This window comes from Colletotrichum scovillei (assembly GCF_011075155.1).
Source record: "Colletotrichum scovillei strain TJNH1 chromosome Unknown Contig00001, whole genome shotgun sequence".
In the NCBI taxonomy this organism is placed as follows: Eukaryota; Fungi; Ascomycota; class Sordariomycetes; order Glomerellales; family Glomerellaceae; genus Colletotrichum; species Colletotrichum scovillei.
Window position 1 is genome coordinate 4,837,303 of NW_023336259.1, and position 19,237 is coordinate 4,856,539.

General features: G+C 53.1%; 5 protein-coding genes across 5 annotated transcripts; 3 read left to right on the plus strand and 2 right to left on the minus strand.

Moving 5' to 3' along the window:
* Positions 1–6,467: 6,467 nt before the first annotated feature.
* Positions 6,468–8,467, plus strand: HER10_EVM0004367 (major facilitator superfamily transporter; the record flags this gene model as incomplete). Its single annotated transcript, XM_035474016.1, has 5 exons — positions 6,468–7,060; positions 7,134–7,380; positions 7,440–7,861; positions 7,895–8,371; positions 8,432–8,467. The coding sequence occupies exons 1-5, from the start codon at positions 6,791–6,793 to the stop codon at positions 8,465–8,467; spliced, it is 1,452 nt and encodes a 483-aa protein (XP_035338262.1). The 5' UTR covers positions 6,468–6,790.
* A 2,911-nt stretch (positions 8,468–11,378) lies between these two features.
* On the plus strand, positions 11,379–14,027 carry HER10_EVM0008285 (uncharacterized protein). Its single transcript, XM_035477812.1, has 4 exons — positions 11,379–12,312; positions 12,458–12,535; positions 12,607–13,452; positions 13,508–14,027. Exons 1-4 carry the CDS (start codon positions 12,145–12,147, stop codon positions 13,898–13,900), a joined length of 1,485 nt encoding a protein of 494 aa, XP_035338643.1. The 5' UTR covers positions 11,379–12,144; the 3' UTR covers positions 13,901–14,027.
* Positions 14,028–14,400: 373 nt separating this feature from the next.
* HER10_EVM0012556 (uncharacterized protein) lies at positions 14,401–15,175 on the plus strand. Its single transcript, XM_035481949.1, has 2 exons — positions 14,401–14,782; positions 14,876–15,175. Exons 1-2 carry the CDS (start codon positions 14,515–14,517, stop codon positions 14,935–14,937), a joined length of 330 nt encoding a protein of 109 aa, XP_035339017.1. The 5' UTR covers positions 14,401–14,514; the 3' UTR covers positions 14,938–15,175.
* A 20-nt stretch (positions 15,176–15,195) lies between these two features.
* HER10_EVM0008642 (uncharacterized protein) lies at positions 15,196–16,953 on the minus strand (the record flags this gene model as incomplete). The annotated part of the gene is made up of 1 exon (XM_035478157.1): positions 15,196–16,953. The coding sequence occupies one exon, from the start codon at positions 16,951–16,953 to the stop codon at positions 15,196–15,198; it is 1,758 nt and encodes a 585-aa protein (XP_035338670.1).
* Positions 16,954–17,532: 579 nt separating this feature from the next.
* On the minus strand, positions 17,533–19,053 carry HER10_EVM0000100 (amidohydrolase; the record flags this gene model as incomplete). Its single annotated transcript, XM_035469895.1, has 2 exons — positions 18,379–19,053; positions 17,533–18,312 (listed from the first exon to the last, which is right to left on the minus strand). The coding sequence occupies exons 1-2, from the start codon at positions 18,988–18,990 to the stop codon at positions 17,533–17,535; spliced, it is 1,392 nt and encodes a 463-aa protein (XP_035337886.1). The 5' UTR covers positions 18,991–19,053.
* Positions 19,054–19,237: the final 184 nt, after the last annotated feature.

The following is a 19,237-nucleotide window of genomic DNA, read 5'->3' on the forward strand; positions in this document are numbered from 1 at the left end:
ACGCTGTTACTGAAGCGGTGAAGATGGTTTTCATGGTTGCCAAGATCACAGCTTAATAGTCTACCTGCCGCTTGGCCCCTTGTAGGATATTTCAATGACGATCCCGAGCCCTCTCGAAGTTCTGGGTCCCGTGGTTGAGAGGTAGTCCCGAAATTTACATACTACGACGTCAATTGGTTCTCACAATGACCCCCGTTGTCCCATTTTTATATTGCTCCCGGAAATTTCAAAATCCATACGCACGCGAGTAAAGACCTCTTTCTTCCTCGGCGAACCTATCTCTTTTGTCTCTCTCGTATCCCATATGCAAGAAGGTGTTCTCTACCTTAAGCAGACGAATCGGGAGAGTCTTGTATTTCGTTACATAGTCCAGCGTCTGCCACGGTAGCCATGGTTTCAGCTGTCTCGTCTGGTGTACAATTTCTCGACTGGCAGCAACTCTTCTCATGGAAAGGCTCAAAATACTGTCGACGAGGTGTATCTGGCTGTCAATCTTCTCTAAAGCTGCTTGCCATAAGGGCAGAGTCTTCAGCCTCGAAAATGTTGCCCATGTGTCCACGTTTGGTGGGCCAGGAGACCGGACTTGGTTTTAGTTGCTTTGGGGTTCATTAACACGAATAATCTGCCGTTTATGGTATGATGCTACATTAGAACGCTTTCTGGACGACCATGTAGCGACTATTCGCAGCAATACGAAAACCTCTCTCTCTCTCTTCGTCCGATGCATCTTAAGATAAGGTCATAGACAAGATGGTGAGAACGAAGCGAGAGCTACTTAGTAGCACATAGTTCAACTTATTCCGGGTTTACGCCAGAGAGTGCGTGTACATAGTCGGTTCGTGTGTGATCGCTAAGGCAGGCGCAGACACCTGGGTAAGTGACCTATCAAGATTGAATCGAAGACGTGTCCAGGGGAGGTACGATACCACGAAACGTCTACAAAAAAAGCAAAACATGAACCCGTCCCCTCTATTCCAAGAGCTCTGAATATCTTACGCTTTGTCAGGATTGCCAGCCATGCTTTACACTTCCATAGTACTCATATCATGTTTCTATGATAGTCACGAGAGGCTCTGGCCTAGAGGACCCTCAAGACCAATAGTATTCTTTCTGCTGGCATTTGCGTTCGGCAATGTAGCCCTTTTACACGAAATTCCACGAACTCTACGTATTTAAAGGCCATGAGGTACATATTATGTCTTAAATGGCCGTTTCCCCTACTGACCTTTCTATTGGATTCTTTGAAAATTACCCTGACCTGGATACATGTAAACATGTACTGCGGCTCAAGCACCGCTGAACACTGGAGGCATTGACACTTTGCGTGATCTATGAAGGAGCTCGAGGCATGGGCCGAAGAGGGTTTGTTCGCCGAATGACCCTTTGCATCCAAAGTAGTTGAGAATTGAAGTTGAATTCACTAACCTGGCCTCTTGTCTCCAGACACTTGTCAGACTGACCCCAGTATCGTACGCCACGTCCGTCAGCCGTAACGATCATTAGGGCTCCCAATACCGAGTCAAAATAGTTGAGCTTGAGGACTGAGCATGGGTTGCAGGGGGCTGTTGAGCTGCCACTCGTTGAGTACTGGTTTCCGATATTGCGACTCCGTATTGTTTGACCAAGGTAGCTAGAATGGTCTGGTTGGTCTCATTCTCATTGGAGAAAGTGTGGTACTTTCTGCTTCAGTCAGCCCGTAGCAATGGGGTCGCTGTTGTGTTTCTGATTTCTTTGCAAGCCTCAGTGTCTTTGCCAAGTTCAGTCGGTTGCGCTGGATCATATCGAGGGAAACCGGCCTTGATAATTGGCTCTAGAATCCCTCAGGTCATCCTTCGGCATGGAATGGTCTCGTCTCGTGAACGTAACCTTAAGAATTATAACATGTGCATTTTGATGAAGAGTATGAGATCGGACTCGGGAAGGGCAATTAGGGCAAATTGATCGTATCGAACGAGTACTAGGCTTTGCGAGAATTGTTTGTTAGTATATGGTTGCAAAGGGCTTTGGGGCTTTGAGTGGACTGCAGTTGAACGATGGCGGTGTAGTTGAACGGCGCCTTGTACTATTTCGACGAAGGTGACGACAACAGGATGATATTTATGAATTGGATGGGCATGAGGGAGTATATTCAAGAACTGACTTGAGATATACGGGACAATACCGGATTGTTGCACTGACTTAGGGATGGCAAGCAAAAGCCGGAGAGTTCGAGATCTCCGAGATTTTCGAGTAGGGCTTCGTATTTTTCGCTCGGAGGATATTGCTAGTTCTCGTCCTTGATCCTAGATACAGCCATGCGAATGATTGGTTCTATCGGAAGAGAGTAAAAGGGTTCGTTCGAAGTACGGGGTCGGTTTTCTCCAGTCTACAGTGTGGCCTCGGGCTTGACGACATGAACATCGATCAGTTCTGCCTTTGACTATGTCCTGGCATTCTTCATCGAGTACCAAAAGGCCTATGGTACATCCAAAGACTAGAAGTGACGAGCCTGACTACTTACAGCTTGTTTGTTTGTGGGATTTGGTACTCGATATCTGTTATCATGGTACTAGAACTATCTTGTGGAGGATAAATCATGACCAGATCTCTGATTGTTGAAGAGATGAGACAGGTTTGTTGTGTATATGTTGCCACATATACTACAGTTGTACGAGTGGGAACGTCAAAGTAGTAATATCATGAACGGCGACTTGTAAGAGCAAGTGGTAGAGACGCAGACAAAAGCCTCAACAACTACGCGAGAACAGCTAGTTCAGAAGAACGCAAACGACTTTGCTCTCTCTCTCTCTGAGATGCAAGAGAGAGATCCTATCAGAGGCATAGTGATGACCATCCGGCGTCCCTGAAAACCCTCAAGTTTACACAAAACTTGGAAGGCCGAGACAACCGAGGAAGTTCGGCCACTCTACAGCCTCTGGTTCGTCAGTTTCTCACCGCAAGGTACGTAACTTTACGGTGATGATCATTCCTCGGTCTCAAGCAGTGCTACCGTCGTGTCCTATCTCAATGAATGCAGCCTTGCGGCGCAGACATGCAGCCCTATTCTTCAGGCCACCCGTAAACTCCCTATTCCTCATCCAAGGACCAAGCAAAAGTACTGTAGGCCTGACCAACAAGGTGATACCAGGATCTGGGTGACTTGTTGGATCTGTGGGATCATGATGGAGGCTGGGCGACTTTGCACGTTTTGGGCTTGGTTTGCGAATCTGCCGCAACTCCCATTGAGATGGAGGGGAGACCACGGGGGATGGTGGGCAGCAAAACGACAGGATGCGATTGAACATAGTCTACAGGCAGGCAGACAGACCAGACAGACTACCAAGAACCGACGGCGTGGCACGGCGGGCGAAGATGCAGGTAGGTTCAACCCAACTATCGGGAATTTTGTGTCGTTGAAATTAGCTTCAGTTCTCGTTCAATCGGACACAGGAGAGGTGATCGTCGCCCAATGGCACGCCGTAGAAGGGTCGAGGATGCCGAGGTTCGATCCGAGGGAGGGGGTTGGAAGGATGGCTTGTCAGGTCTAGACTGGGAAGTTTGATGTCCTACCTTAGTCTGAGCCTCTGAGGGGAAATCTATAATGGTTGTCCGCCGTCCGGGCGGTTGCTCGTGGAGGGTGTGGTGGCGTGTATGCATCCTAAGATCCTCAATAGGTAGGAGTCGGGAACCTAGACTCGGGGAGAAAGTGTGCATGATCTGTGGAGGGATGTACACTATCTGCGGCGACGCCAATGCTGCTTGGCTCGTTCTATCTCTTGTTGTTTGGTAGCACGGCGAGGCATGCAGGGCGAAATTGAAGAGGGTGGCATCGAATCACCTGGTCCTCAAGGGTCCATGCTCGCGGCAGCTCGCCCCAACGCCAACGCAAGGGAGACTGAAGACGATGTCTGAACCGCGGTCACGGTAGTGGAATCTTTACACGTTCACACGTTGTTGGGATGATGTGCGCTAGGACGCTTGAGACAGCAGTCACAGACTCACAGACACGAAGACCGCCATGTCGGGAACAGGGGTGGAACAGCCACGGGGGAGGGGAGGAGGCGAGTTAACGACAGCTCATCTCCCTGTTAATCTGATTGGGAATGCCTCTTCGATGCTTTCGACGACTGTTGACGACGGACAAGACGGCAACATGGCTATAAACGTCCGGATAGGACAGGTCATGGGTGGCACGCGGCTTTTGCCAAGATCGATGGAGGCATCTTGGCGTCCGGTGGCAGACGGCGTCTCTCGATCACTTAGGAAGTTTGGCGTAAGTTTGGCGTCCTTTGGCTCGGGTTCGACGGACTGCGTCTAATGAGGTCTCGAAGCCCTCGATGCCTCCTAGAGTCCCTTAGGTGGACTGGGACGGCGGACTTATGGTACGGAGTACACGACTCACACGGAGGGCGGCAATTGAATTTGCTTCATTTCGCGTGAAGGTTCGTGGGCAGCACACTCAATTCAGTCACCGGCGCCAACAAACGAATTACAGTTTTTCGCAAGCGCGTGCGTAATGGTTCGTCCACCGTTCGAAGTTCGAGGGTCAACAAAGCCTTTCGTTCGTCGTCTCATTCTTTCGGTGTCTTATTCTTGCCGTCATTCCAGTGCAGGTTCGGGACGAGTCACCCGGGAGATGGGTATAACGTATCAGTCAAGAAAATGACAGATGCCACGGCCACGGATATCCCCCATGTCTGCTGCGTCTGGAGGTGACATGACATGAGATGGAGCACGCTCCACAGGGTTATGTCACTCTTTCTGCGAGATACCCTGAGCAGTGTGTCATCAAGCCTGAAGAAGAAGCATATCACTTCCTGTCGGTGTCCTTAGACCCTGGCTCGTATCTCCATTCCCCATGTGCGCCTCCGTATGTCCCGTCGATCTTCTTTGCTTCTTCCCCCTCACCCTTTCCATCTCTCTCCGTCTCTCTCTCTCTCTCTCTCTCTCTCTCTCTCTCTCTCTCTCTCTCTCTCTCTCTCTCTCTCTCACTATTTCTACCAAACGACGGGGCCGCGTAGCATCACAAAAAGACCCGAAGAGAGGCAGAGACATGGGAAAAGCACCCATACTTCGTCCCTATTGCCAGAAGAGTGAGCTGCCAGATTTCCCAACCCCAACCCCATCTCCATGCCGCGCTGCGCCTAGTACATTCTCGGGTCTCATCGCGTGGGCTTGCATGCCTTAGTCTCAGCTTCGCGTCTAGAACCGAATTGGGCAATCCGCCGGCAGACGATCCAATCGTATACCCGCCAAGTCGCTCCGGCGCACAGTACCGAGTCGACCGGCCGAACCATGACCACTTTTGACCTTTTTATTCATCGTGTCTCTCTGTCTTATGAGTGGACATTTCAAAGGGTGAATGACCGACACACGTCCCCTCCTGTGGTCTCTCATAGCCCATCAACCCATGCCCGATGAATGAATGATGGACCATGGGGGCCCCCTTTCCCCGGCTTTCTTCCCACTAGGCTCGGCGGACTTCTCCTCACCACCCACACGGGACGTGGAGGCTCCAGCTTTCCTCCACACGCACATCGTGCGTTTACCCCGCAGCCAAAGGCCGGGACGAACCCACTTTGAACCTTTGGTACCCCGGATTTGAACTGTTGTGGCTAGCCGCACGCTGTGCCGCTGTATTTTTGGTGAGCATAGTTGAGTCAAATGAGTGGATTTGAGCGAGAGAGGTGAGTGAGTGTGAGTGAGAGTAAGATTAAGAGTGAGAGGGATCTGGGGTGTTGACTCTCGAGACTTACCCTCAATATCAGCTGTAGACACGCGAAATTACCAAATAATAAGTATCTCTGCTTCTGCAATTCTGCAAATCAGCAGACTATCCGGGCATGCGTGTCTCTATTAGGTATCTGCCGTTTCAATACCAATCTACATGCCATCACCGTCTTTGGCTGGACCCGTCTCCCGGTGTCTGAATGTCTTGTCTCTGACGGCTAGAGGGAAAACCGATGCCGCATACCACACCCTTTCCGTGGCTCTTGGTGCCAACTTCTCATCCTAATGCGGCACTGCGGCCACGCCCTTGCCCTTCAGTCTTGGCTTCCTTCGAACGAGTCGACAACTCGACAGGCTTCTTCCTAGGCTTGCTTGCCGCCACCCTCGGTATCTTCTTGTCTTGTTTTGAGTTTGATTGGCTCCCCCGCAGCAAGAGGACAGCAGCATCGGGGGTGGTCCCCCCATCCCAGGGCGGGGGAGATATGGGGACGTGTGTCTGCTAAGGCTCCTTTCGTCTGTGTTTTTTTCTGGGGAACATGGGGAAAAGGAACGCCGGTGGTTTGGATGGCTTCAAGGCCTTGTCTGGTCTTGGATTCTTGGGTCTTTGGATCCACCGTCCTGGGTGCTTTCGTGTATGTCTTGTCTTACGGACCAGGGGGGGCGGGGGTGGGTGAAAAGAAGGGGGTTGTAGTCGTCGTCGACTTGCTGTCTTTTCGCGGGGAACTGGGGCTGGACCCGAACGGATACAAAAAGGCTGTGTGCGTATCGCTATCGAATCGTCGTGTCATCCGATGCTACTCTCAGGATCTTTGTGTTTCTTGAGTAGATAACCTCCAGAGTTTCCCCTCTTGACTTTGGGTTGTTTGTTCCACATCCTTATTCGAACGGCATTCCTCAGTCCTGCGTCGGCGTTGATTAGAAGGCCCAGACCTCTTTCTCGACTGACCCCCCTCCCTTGGTCAAACTCAATAAGTGACGCACAATCTGCAGTCTCTGTGCGCCGTCGACACCAGTCCCTCGTCTTTCACTTCTTCGACGACTCATTCACAACGAGCTTCGATCGACGACACAAACGCCCAACATGGATCGTCCCGTCTCAGACCCCGAGAAGGCAGGCTTCGAGCACAGCGACCACATCAGAACCAGCTCCATCAACGACTCTCGTGATCTCGACATTGACCATGGCTTCACTGCTGAGGAGCAGCGCAAGATCATTCGCCGAGTCGACCGAAGACTCGTCGTCACCGTCGGTGCCATGTACTGCGTGTCATTGATGGATCGTACCAACTTGTCTGCGGCCGCCATTGCAGGCATGACCAAGGAATTGGGTCTCTATCTCGACAACCGATACGTGAGTTGAACTCGATGACTGCGTGTGTGCGTGTGGCCGATGAGGGTGGATAGCTGACCATCCACTTCAACAGAGCATTGCTTCCCTCCTCTTCTTCATTCCGTACATTATCTTCCAGCCGCCCTCGACCATCATTGTTCGCAAGATTGGACCTCGTCTTCATCTTGGTGGACTCACCCTCTTGTGGGGTGCTGTGATGATTGGTATGGGTTTCTCGGCAAAGTACACACACTTGTATGCATGCAGAATTCTTCTGGGTGTCCTCGAGGCCGGTTTCTTCCCCAGCTGTGTCTATCTTCTCAGCACATGGTACACCAGATGTAAGTCCCCCCTCTCAGGCTCAGGCTGCCTCAACGACCAGACTTCTGACCCTCGACAGACGAGGTCGGAAAGCGGTACTCCGTCTTCTACCTTCTCGGCTGCGTCGCTTCCGCCTTCTCCGGTATTCTCGCTTTCGGTCTGATGCAGCTCAACGGCCAACAGGGCCTGACTGGTTGGCGCTGGATCTTCATCATCGAAGGTGCCCTCACCTGCGTGCTCGGCCTCGCAGGCTACTGGCTCCTCGTCGACTTCCCCGACTCCAAGAAGCGCAAGGACTGGAACTTCCTCGGCGAGCGCGAGCGCGCCTGGATCGTCGCGCGCGTGAACCGTGATCGCGGTGACGCCCACATTCCCGCCTTCAACCTCAAGAGATTCCTCGGTGCCGGCGGCGACTGGAGAATCTGGGCCTACGCCATGATCTTCTTCAACACCACCACCGTCTCGTACGCGCTTGCATACTTCTTGCCCATCATCTTGCAGGTCAACATGGGCTTCGATGTTGGTGCCGCGCAGTGCCTTGTAGCGCCGCCTTACGCCTTTGCCGGTATCGTCATGTTCGCGACCGCGTGGCTGGGTGACAGAATGAAGTTCCGTGGCCCCGTCATTCTCATCAACATGCTCTTCTGCATCGTTGGTCTTCCCATCATGGGTTTCCACTCCAGCGCGGCGGTGCGCTACTTTGGCGTCTTCCTGACCACGGCCGGTGCCAACTCCAACGTCCCCGCTGTGATGGCGTACCAGGCAAACAACATCCGTGGCCAGTGGAAGCGAGCTTTCTGCAGTGCGACTCTCGTCTCGTTCGGTGGCATCGGAGGTATTGCCGGCAGCTTGCTCTTCCGTGAGCAGGATAAGCCGCACTACCGCCCGGGCATGTACGCCTGCATTGCGTGCAGCTTGTTGACGTGCATTTTGGTCAGCTTGTTGACTGTGGACGCCTACTTCAAGAACAAGAAGGCCGACAGGGGCGAGAAGGAGCTTGAGGCTGACGATGTAAGTGTTTCCCACAAGACTCTTCTTGAATTAGGATCGATTGCTAACCCGAATGTGTAGGAGGGTGCTCAGCCTGGTTTCCGCTATACTTACTAAGGGATATTTTGTGGGTGGATCAGCGTGCTTTATGATTGATGAAAGAGACCATGAGAATCTCCAGCGGGATTTTGTGGGATTCAAGGGACAAGGTGCCCAGCGTCATGAGAATATACTATCCGTGTAGCAAGGCGTGCGCCAATGAATAATACCGAGCGAGAGCTCTTGAATGAAATCTGGTCGCGAACAGTTGCGACTTCCCATGGTTTTAAGTAAGTCAGTGACATTGCGCCATCCTGTGAGGAATAGTAATCTTTCCGTGATCGACGCAAGAGCCGAGGCACGCGACGGCAGACAGACGAGAGGTGTGTTATTGGCGGCTGCGGGATTCGTGAAGAAACGTGGGAGACGGCGGCGCTAGGCGCCGTGGGCGATGCGTGGTTGGCCGGCGAGGGTTCCGGTGGCTCGGGCTACGCCGTCTAGGTCTCGGCGCCGGCGTTGTGCATTGGACCTTTGGCATGTGTGTAAGCCCTACGGCCCCAAGGATTAGTCTTCCTGTCATCATGTGGCTAGGTAGAAGCATTTACATGGTTTTGCCTGCACATGTTAAGCTTCAATGATGGGGCCGGCACCGGCAACTTTCCTTGAGTGACACGTTGCTTCATGGGAACGATGGTTGGGACATGGACTCGAAAGGTGGTCTCAAGTCTTCAGAACATGTATACTTGATTCATATCGAGACATTCTAGGAGAGCAAATGAGCAAGTCTAAATGTCAATTACCTCACTAGATCATATCTTCTGCCTATGACGGAAGAGTCCAGTGGTAATGAGCCTTTACTTGGCACCGGTGAGGGTTTCCGTACTCCTTTCGAAGACCTGACGGCAGCCATTTCTGGCTATGAATGTATTCTTCCTAGGCTCGCAATCTTAACGCCAGCAAAAAAAATCATTGAGGATAGGGCTTTGTCTGGTGATAAAATCCACGACTCCAATGGATGGTGAACAAATCTTGCACCACATCGCCTCGGGCCAGCTGTTGTTCAATATCGAGAATGCTCACATAGAGCGAATGGTCAAGCCATCCATCCTTGACCAAGATCAGGTGAAAGTTTGACCGCGAATAAGAGACGGAATTGCTGACGCGATCCTCGGGGTGTTACGTCTTCTGCCGACGCAGCAGCGAATAGTGCTAAATACTCTTGCTACGCTATCTTACATCGAGATGAAGACTGAGGACCCGAGGATCATCGGGTTTGAGCTTGCACTCATACCCATAGCTCTGATAAACCTTTGAGGAGCATCCAGAGGCCAGAGTTGAGACGGCATTAATGGCACGGCTAGCTAGCCCTTTGACGGCCGTGTCAAGATATTCCCGTGAAGCTTTCCTGAGAAGGGTTTGTGCCATTTCAATCCCATGTAGTTGGCGCACACGCACACGATTATGCCCACGCGAACCGCTCGAACCCTTTTTCTGTCCTAGACCAGGGACAACAGATGATGGGCCTTGAGAACAGCTGCTGTAAGTATGAAGTCATTGGGGTAGCACGGTAGCACGTGAGGAAGTTTCTCATTGAGTGAGTGAAGATGATGATGGCTTCACATCGATGCGTCATGTCATAGTCAGTTATGCATCCCACTTGTGTAAGCCTACGTGTGATGTACAAATGCATGCCAGGATACATGGTATTCAGACTTCCAGAGGCCTCACACCCGCGAATCCATAAGGCGGCACGTGGGTGGATACAAAGTCGCAACCAGAAAAGCAGCTCCTAGCCAAGCGCAAACTTGACATCGGCTCAAGCATTGGCAAGCGGTAAAAGAAATGGATAGCTTGGCTTGCCCGGGCCAAGATGCAAATTACTGGGGGATGAACAAGCCTGAACTTGGAAGGGAGAGACTGAGATGAGAGAGGCAGAGACTTTAGGGGCATTTTTTGCAGTATTTTAGCTCTTGAGCGTGGCATGGCCGAGCTTGCGAGGCGGGCCGGGTTCAGAATGATAGCTTGGCAGGGGGAGAAGAGGACATTTGGCATTGGGGCAGTGTTCTTGGGAGGTCTTGTGCCAAATTGCAACTCTGTCCTCTAGTTGTTTTGGTTATCATGAGTCTTGATCGCGAGTCTTGAGACGTTTCTGACTACAGCATCGTGACAGGTACATTGACGACTGAGTAAGTCATTGACTAAGATGAGGGAGTACGCAGTACCTGTGAGGTGTGAGGTGTGAGGATGAGAATGAGTGTGAGTGGCAGAGTGCAGTGCGGGTGATTGTGCTGACTGATGCCCGTTGTGCCGTTGCGGGCGGACCGGCGAACCTGGAACGGAAAGTCGGCGACGGGGAACAACAAAATGGGCGAACAACTTTTTTTCCTTTTCCTTTTGACTGGGCATTTCTAAGAGGGTCCACTGAAGAGAGGGGGTAAATGCCTGTCTTGACCAATGGAAATGCGCTCAATGCTGTTATGCCACGATGGGAAAGTGCGCTACGTACCTGGCTGACGAATGGGAAGGACCTGGATGGGATGGGGAACGTGCAGGGCAGGAGGGAGCAGCTGCCACCTGCACTCCCGGGTCCCGTCTGCAGAGTCCCAGAGTTGTAGAGAAGGAGCGGACAAGTCACAAGCACTGCAACAGCAATAGAAGGCAGGTGTGAGGCCGTCAGCAACTGCTCGAGTAGACAACAAGAGGACTAAAGGTACAATGCAATACAGTTCAATATGAATGGATACTTTGTATCATCCCCCGCGTAATCTGCCCAGGCCTGGTCAATGTTGTCCCTCCCACTTCCATCGCAACGGGCGGGCAGTTTGAGTGACGGATTCCCCGGCGAAGTACACTCCAGCCAAATATGCGTGTAAAGATACCTTCTGGTGGTCGACCCCACTTGCAATATGGGCGTTACCGAAGCCTCCGGCTCGCCTCCATGTATTCGTACGAAATACGTATGCGTACCCTACCTGCCCACGGAGAGGTACTTTGAGGTATGTACGGATAGGTAGGCCGTCCAGGTCGGGTCTCGCAGTGTCCGGTCCATCAGCGAAGCCACAATCTAATGGACACGACGACCGGGTCTTTTCCAATTTGGCGCTTGTCTCTCCTTTTCTTTCAAGCCCAGCCCAGCCGTGAGCCTCATTCTTCTTCTTTCGCAATTCTCTCTTTTGCATCCTACATATCTCTATTTGCACGACATATCGCCCCCCAATATCCTCTCCGTCCGACAAAACACCACCATAGGAGAGGAGGCCTGCCTGCGTCCAAGGGTCCCGTCGCCGTCCCAAGATAGCTTCTCCCTCCCTCCCTCCACTCCCACACCAACCTTACCTTGTCCTAACCCACGGTAACGACCGACCTCTTCAAGCCTTGGCCTGACCGACCGACCGACCGACCGATCGAAACCCTCAGACCCCTTCCCGCGACCGTCCCCACGCGCCTCATTGCACCAGTACCGCTACGCTACAACCTCCCCCGTAGACATTCGCTTGCTCTACAGCGTACCTTGCCGCCCACCCGTCTCGTCTCGTCCGGTCCCTATTGTTGCTTACCTTACCTTACCTCACCATCCTCGACACTTCGTCCGAACCTCGCCAATTGCATTGCGACATCCTCAAGCTCGCCCCGCTCCAAACACTCCAGCAGGCTCAAGTCTGTGACACGTCTGGCTCCAGTGCGCGCCCCGACAAGCCCAGCACACCAAGGCCCAGCAGCACAGGGGACGCTTCTGCTATTTCGAAACGCCCGTCATGGCGCGACTCGACTCTTTTACGGCCTCGTTGCCGCTCAAGTCTTTCTCCTCCTTCAAGACACTCGCTGCTGCTGCATACATCCTCACATCCCTCCCCATGGCTCTCGGTCACGAACACGGCGTCAGCCACATCCAAGAGGGCGAGACCGTCTCGCAGGAACCCATCGTAAGCGACCATCACCACCTCACCGAACCAACAGACTGCACGCATGCAGACTACCTTTGAGAAAAAAAAATGCCCGACCTCTTAAAACACCTCCGAGAAACACGAGAAACAAAAGGCCAGGAATGCTAATTGAGGACAATCGCAGGACACAATACTATGGATTCATATCTTCATCATGATGCTGGCCTTCGGGGTCATCTTCCCCGTCGGCATGGTCTTGGGAGTAAGTGGCGATCCTAGCCGGTCTACAAGTTTCTGAACTTCCAAGAGTTGCTAACGATTGCCTCCCTTTAGATGACCAAGAACCGCTGGCATGTTCCGACTCAAGTCCTCGGCTCCGCCCTCGCCATTGTTGGATATTTCCTCGGCCACATGCATGGCGGAAGACAATTCGTTGCCCATAACGTCCATGCCTCCTTCGCCAACTGGCTAATGATCATCATGGCCTCTCAGGTCGGCTTGGGCATTTACCTCAGACTGCATCTCGAGAAGGGCATCAACGGTCGTATCCGCCGCTTCATCAAGCCCGCCCACAGCATTTTGGGCAAGGCCTCGCCAGTCTTGGCCTGGACACAATTCTTGTTTGGCGGCATCACCTCGCTGGGTTTCTGCCAGGGCGACCATCTCGGCCAGTGCTTGGCGCATTTCATCATGGGTAGCGCCTTCATTGCTTACGGAATCATCTTGACCCTGCTTCTCCTCGTTGGACAGCTGTGGGTGCGACGCAGTGGCCGATCCCAGGAATTCTTTGACAGCATTGTTATCGCGGCATGGGGCTGCGTGAACACCTTCACCGAGCATCGATGGGGCACCGAGTGGGTCAGGAACGACTGGCAACATACAACCATGGGTATCATTTGGTGGTGTGCTGGTCTTGTTGGTATCTGGCTCAGCCGGGACCGCGACGGAAACCCCAAGCGTAACTTCATTCCCGGCTTCGTCATTGGTGTCACTGGATGGGCCATGTCTGCGCATCCCCAGGACCTTCCCATCAGCGCCATGACCCACAGCATGTTTGGCAAGACCTTGATGGGTGTTGGCATTACCCGTGTTATTGAAGTTGCCTTCGTTGTCAAGGACGGCGTTGGCGTCTCTGCCGATGGACGCCAAACCAACAGCTGGCAGTTCATTCCTGTCTTCGTAAGTCATTCATCACTCAAACACCGTTGTTTGTGCACTATCTAATGCCCTGTAGCTTTTGTACGCCTCTGGCTTCCTCTTCATGGGTGCCACTGAAGAGCAGATGGAACTTGTCGCCAACTCGGGTCTCGACCACGTGTCGTATATCCTTATCCTCTACTCCTTCGCATTCCTTCTCTTCCTTTTCACCATGATGCTCATCCACCTGTTCGACCGTAACACCAACACCGAAGGCAAGGTCAACCTGGCGAATGGTGTGCCCATGGCCAACGGTCGCCCCGGTGAAACCCGTCAAGTGCGTGATGCGGAGGAATTCGAGCTCGAGGGCCTTATGAGCGACGACGACGACGACGAGGCTCGCAAAGGCCTGAAGGACGAAGTTGATGACGAGGGAAGCCCTAGCAGTCCGAGCACCATTGGCAAGAACAGTGACAGAGTGGCGCGGTGATAAATGTAAAAGAGTAGTCTTCATTGGCGTTGATTGAATAGATGGGAAGGGCATATCGCATTTCAGGTTCGGCGTTTGGATCCAGGTTGCAGCACATTTCATGGGCAGGAAAGCGTCTCAATAGGACAAGAATCTCGATTTGCAGTTTGACATCTTGAACCTTCATTTGCTCGGACCTAACACGATATAAGGTACAGTTTACCGAGTAGATATGGCAGATAGAAATACAGTAATATCTCAACAAGCCGTTTTGGGCATCATGTATTCTGTTCTGGCTTTCTTGCCGAAAGACCGAGCGGCATACAAGTGTTGCCACAGAGTCGCGTCTTACTACCTTACTCCCTCCAGGTCTGGCTTCACCTTGGTGTACACCGACCTCGGTGAGGGATGTGGGGTCGGCGAGGGGCGACCTTACCTTGGCGGGGCAGGCCTGGACCCCGAACCTGCATCCCGCCTCGTGCCCCACTTTAAAAAATCCCAGAGCGACGCTCCAGTGCATGGCATCCGCTGCCCAGTTTTGACATTTCGTCCTCGACACCGTCTCTCCTCTCCCTCTCCCTCTCCCTACGTCGAATACCTCAACCCTTTCGACGACACCAAACACCACCGCCACCATGCCGTCCGTCAAGAACCCCAACGGTCCCTCCAAGAACCGCCTGGCCAACAAGGCCCTCGGCGCCAAGATTGCCCGCCGCAAGAAGTCCGAGGCGAACAAGCACAAGATTGCGAGGACGGATACCATGCGCGGCGCGAGGCCCGGTCTGATGGCCACCAGCGGTCCCAATGCGCCCATGAGCAAGAAGAAGGCCAAGAAGATGGAGAAGAAGATTGCCCATGCGATGAGGAGGAAGATGGAGGCCGAGGGAGAGGTTGTCATGCAGGGTGAGTGCTCTTCGTGCTACTGTGGACAAGACTTGAGGGCGGAATGAGACGCTTGAAGTAGGGGGCGAGCTAAGCTGACTTTGCTTGCTACAGATGCTGAGGAGACTGCCGAGAAGCCCGAGGAGGGAGATATGGAGACGGAAACCATTGCATAGGCGTTGGGTGACGATACGGGAGTAAGGTTGAGGGATGTGAAAGCCCGGGATGGCGTTGAGGGGCACTTCACGGGCAAAAGGAGAAAAGGTTCAGAAGGAGCAGTCATGGCCATGCTTCGTGAGTAAACCAGTCTACTGCATTCCTGGAAAATTCATCCAACTAACAATTTCACAAGTCTGGAAACCAAAGTACCACCCAACAACCTAGCCCAAATACATACGAAATTTGATACCCCCCAAAATCAGCATGACCATCGTTCAAACCTGATCGCGAGAAGCCCGTTCCTGACATCCCTTGCATTGGCACACGACAGTCCAGGGTTCGGAAGGAGGTGGATGACCCGTGGAACTTACAGGACAATCTGGCTCTGCTGACGTTCCTTGAGAACCGTCCTTACTCGTCCGCGAGGCCGCGAGTGGCGCCCTGTAACTGGCTCCTCCGAAATTCTTCTTCGGAGTGTGCGAGCCATAATCAAGGAAGGGCGACTTTCTAAGCTTGAGCTGTTCTCGTTCCCTGGAAGCAGGTACCTGCTCAATGCTCGCCAGCGAGTCTTGTGAGGATGAGAGTAGATCCCAGGCGTCCTCAGGGCTATTTGCCTCTACCATGAGATCCGATTGACTAGGCAGCGGGCGGTATTCGGATGATGAGAGAAGATTAGATGCATCACATGAGCTTCCAGACTTCGGCGTCAAGTCTGGCGATCTCATGAACAAGGTTTGGTAAATAGGGGCTTGTACACCTGGCACGAAAGCTTCTGTTCCCTGATAACCCAGCTGGTACGAAGGGTCCCGCACCATTGAAAACGAGAGATTTGACTCCGGGTTGAGGCATGCAAGGCTGGGCTCGAGATAGCCGTACTCTCCCATGAGACTCTCACCAATCGAGCCAGCGCGCCCATCAACAGCTTGTGTACTTGCTTCCTTGAGGTCAGTATCAGTGTCAGTCTCCGTATCTGCCTCCGTCTCTGTGTCATCTTGCCAGGCTGTACCACCCCAACGCCGGAAAAGCGACTTTACCTGTCCCACAGCCTTCTCGTACATCGTCTGGCCAAAGAACGGATCGTTGATGCTATCCTCAACATCTCCCTTGCGACGGCCATTCGCACCCTCGGACCTGGGCATGCGGCCGATACGGTCCTGAAAGATGGCCTGGCGGAGGACGCTCGACTTGATCAGCTCTGCTGCGATTCTGCGCTCCGAGATGCGGCATTGTCGCTCGTAGTGGAGCAGGATCTGGATGGTGTCGATGCTGCGGATGAATTCCAAAGCATCGGGAGTCAGCTGGTTTTCTTCGGCCAAGGCGGATCTCTCGGTGTCCTGACTGGATGGGAACGAGAGGAGATTCTGGGCCGAGGAGCCGCTGCTTGTCGTTGAGGGCGTGCTGACGCCCGAGCCGTTAGTTTCGGTGGAGGGGATATCCAGAGATGAGTGCTTGTTTGGGAGATGATACTCGTCGCCGACGATGAACTCCAGCCAGCGGGCAGCACTTTCTTCCTGGCGGATGTCAACTCCATCAGGTGTCATCGGCCCCTTGCCTTTGGCACCATCGGGAGCCTGTCCTAGGCTTTCCAGACTCAGAAGCGGGCGGCATGCGTACATCTCTGCCGACTTCTTTACCCTGAGAGACTGCAAAGGGCGATCAAGCTGTTGCGGCTTCTCGGGGAGAGCGTTGGGGGAAGATTGAGATACCGGCTTGACGATGCAATAATTGAGAACACCGATGACAGTTTGCAAGGCATCTTCCCAGCCATTGAGATACCCCTGCTCAGTTGGCTTTGTAGCAGGCGACTCGGCAATTCGGAGCATCTCAATCTCCTCGTGGAAAATGTGGATGATGCTCATGAGAGATTCCCGGGCGGCATTGTATCTCTCTTCGCTGCGGCAGGTTTCGGCGAGCGCTCTGAGGGTGTAGCCTGCGACTTTGACCGGGCGTTGGCCGCCGTGGCGGATGGGCATGAAGTAGCTCGCGGGATAGAGGTCGAGATTTCCTAGCCTATCTTCGATATCAGGGGACATACTGGATGCGGTGCTTTGAATTCCAGATGAACGATTCGTTGGTGGGAGTGAGAAAGAGAATCTTGGATGAGGTTGAGATGAGGATGAAGACGCTGTCATCTAGATGAAGCGATAACGAGGCCTTTTTAACTCTGAACTCGGGTACCCTCTCGGAGAGGCATACAGTATTGTGGCTTTAAGCAGAGCCCCAGCGATAGATGGGCGACAAGCTGAAGCTGGTGATGTCTTTGTCTCGATGTCAAAGATTCTGGGATCTTCAAACGTGGATATCCGTCATTATCAGAGCCTTAGGCCCGGCTTGAAAGTTACTTGGGCTACAGGCTGGAAAGATCAAAGACCACGTCACAACTCAACAATTCGGATCAAGTTGCGGAAAACCTAGAGTGTTCCTCCACGGGGTTGGACTAAAAGGGGCTTTGAGGAAACCGACGGTTGACACGACCAAAAGAATCGTGTCTTTTCCAGGAGATCTTGAAGTTAACAGTTTACGCATCAGCACACACAACCAAAGCTCTTCCGGCTTCATGAAGGAGCAAAAAAAACGGAGATAAGAAAAAGAAAGAAGGCATTGTCCGGGCTCTACGAACGAATATATGTGGCCGCAGACCATTCGTCAAAGGAAGTAGGATCCTCACCCCAGGGTCCAACACCAGGCCCCTTGAAGAGAGAACCCCCCTTCCAGACCCATGCGACATTCTCAATCTTTTGCAGCACCCTGACGTCTTCCACCGGGTTCTCCAACAGACCAAGAACATCTGCCTCGTATCCAGCCTTCAGCTGTCCTGTCTTGGGAGCTTGCCCACCCACGCTGAGCGGTCCATTCGCGGTCGCCGCTTTGATAGCCTCCAAATTGCTCATCCCTGCCTTCACGGCCGCCTCCAACTCCATTGCCATGTTGAACCCGGGCCCCGTGTCTGTACCTAGGGCAATCGGAATACCGGCCTCGATGGCCATCTTGTATGCCGCCAAGTGGTTTGTGGCACACAGCTTCACCTTCTCCCAAGCTGTAGGAGGGATCCCCTTCCCTCCGGTGCCGAGCAGCAAGTCCATGACGAGACGTGTGGCAATGTAAATGATGCCTTTTTCCTTGATAAGATCGATACACTCGCGGTCGGCAAACGAGACATGCTCCAACGTCGTGACGCCAGCCTTGATGGCGGCCATGATGCCGGGCTTGCCATGGACATGCGCCGCGACCACGCGATTTTGTCTGTTTGCCTCTTCCACAATCGTCTCGAGTTCCGCGGGACTGAACTGCGCGTAAAGCGGATTGTCGTCACGAGACATCACGCCGCCAGATGCCATGACCTTGATGCACTTTGCCCCTCGCCGAATCTGCAAACGCACGGCACGGCGACACTCATCAACGCCGTCCACGATCATGCTCGATGCAGTGCCAAAGTGTCCTGCAGTGACTTGCGACACGCCCAAGTTCAACAGCACATCTCCAGCCGGGAGAGAGAAAATGTCACCGTGGCCAGCCAGCTGGCTGATACACGCGCCGGAGCTGTAGACGTTAGGTCCCACAATGGTTCCATCTTCGATAGCGCGGGAGATCTCGCAGCCCATGCCTGCCACATCGCGGAGGGACGTGTACCCTCTCTGCAGAGCCAGCCAGCACATGCGCGTGAGACGGGCGCCGGATGCGGCGGGGTGCTCTGTGATAAAGACCTGGTAGGGATCACCACTGGATCCTGCGTCGGGAGACTCTCCCCCAAAGTGAGCGTGACAGTCCCAGAGACCTGGCATCAGGTATGGGGTGGAGTAGGACTTGTGAGGAGAGTCGGTGTACTCTTTGGGGATTGCCGACTGCGGGCCGACCCAGGCGATGAGCTTTGATGATATGACGAGAGCAGCATCTTTGATGGGTTCGCCGTCGCCGGGGATGAGAAGGGAGGTGGTGATGATAGTAAGAGTTGTTTTCTTGGAGATGCTAACGGGCAGCTCGGTGTCCGTGCCGGTGTGAATTGGCCTGAATGAGCCACCCAGAGACGCAGAGTAGATCTGGGCTGGTCGTTCGATGAGACGTCGTGTCATATTGGCTGTGTCAATTGAGTTCTGTCATAAGTTTCGATTGAGCTTTAGTCAATTGGTGTCTCAAGACTCAGTCGCGATATGAGATTAAACCTGACCTTTATGAGGCGACTGGTGATGCTTCGCGGCGTAGTAGGACCATGAGTGTTCCAGCGGTCCCGAGTACCTAATTAGGAAGGTCGTCTCGTCGTCTTACTCTGCCGTCTTTGACCAATCCTCATTGAGAATGGGATGCCCCTAGAATTGGCCG

What these genes read in the sequence shown, in the direction of transcription:
- HER10_EVM0012556 (XM_035481949.1), top strand. Translation starts at nt 14,515, where the DNA reads ATGCCGTCCGTCAAGAACCCCAACGGTCCCTCCAAGAACCGCCTGGCC. An exon ending in GGGAGAGGTTGTCATGCAGG is followed by an intron (nt 14,783 to 14,875) that starts GTGAGTGCTCTT and finishes TGCTTGCTACAG; the next exon opens with ATGCTGAGGAGACTGCCGAG.
- HER10_EVM0008285 (XM_035477812.1), top strand. Translation starts at nt 12,145, where the DNA reads ATGGCGCGACTCGACTCTTTTACGGCCTCGTTGCCGCTCAAGTCTTTC. An exon ending in CCGTCTCGCAGGAACCCATC is followed by an intron (nt 12,313 to 12,457) that starts GTAAGCGACCAT and finishes GGACAATCGCAG; the next exon opens with GACACAATACTATGGATTCA. An exon ending in GGCAGTTCATTCCTGTCTTC is followed by an intron (nt 13,453 to 13,507) that starts GTAAGTCATTCA and finishes AATGCCCTGTAG; the next exon opens with CTTTTGTACGCCTCTGGCTT.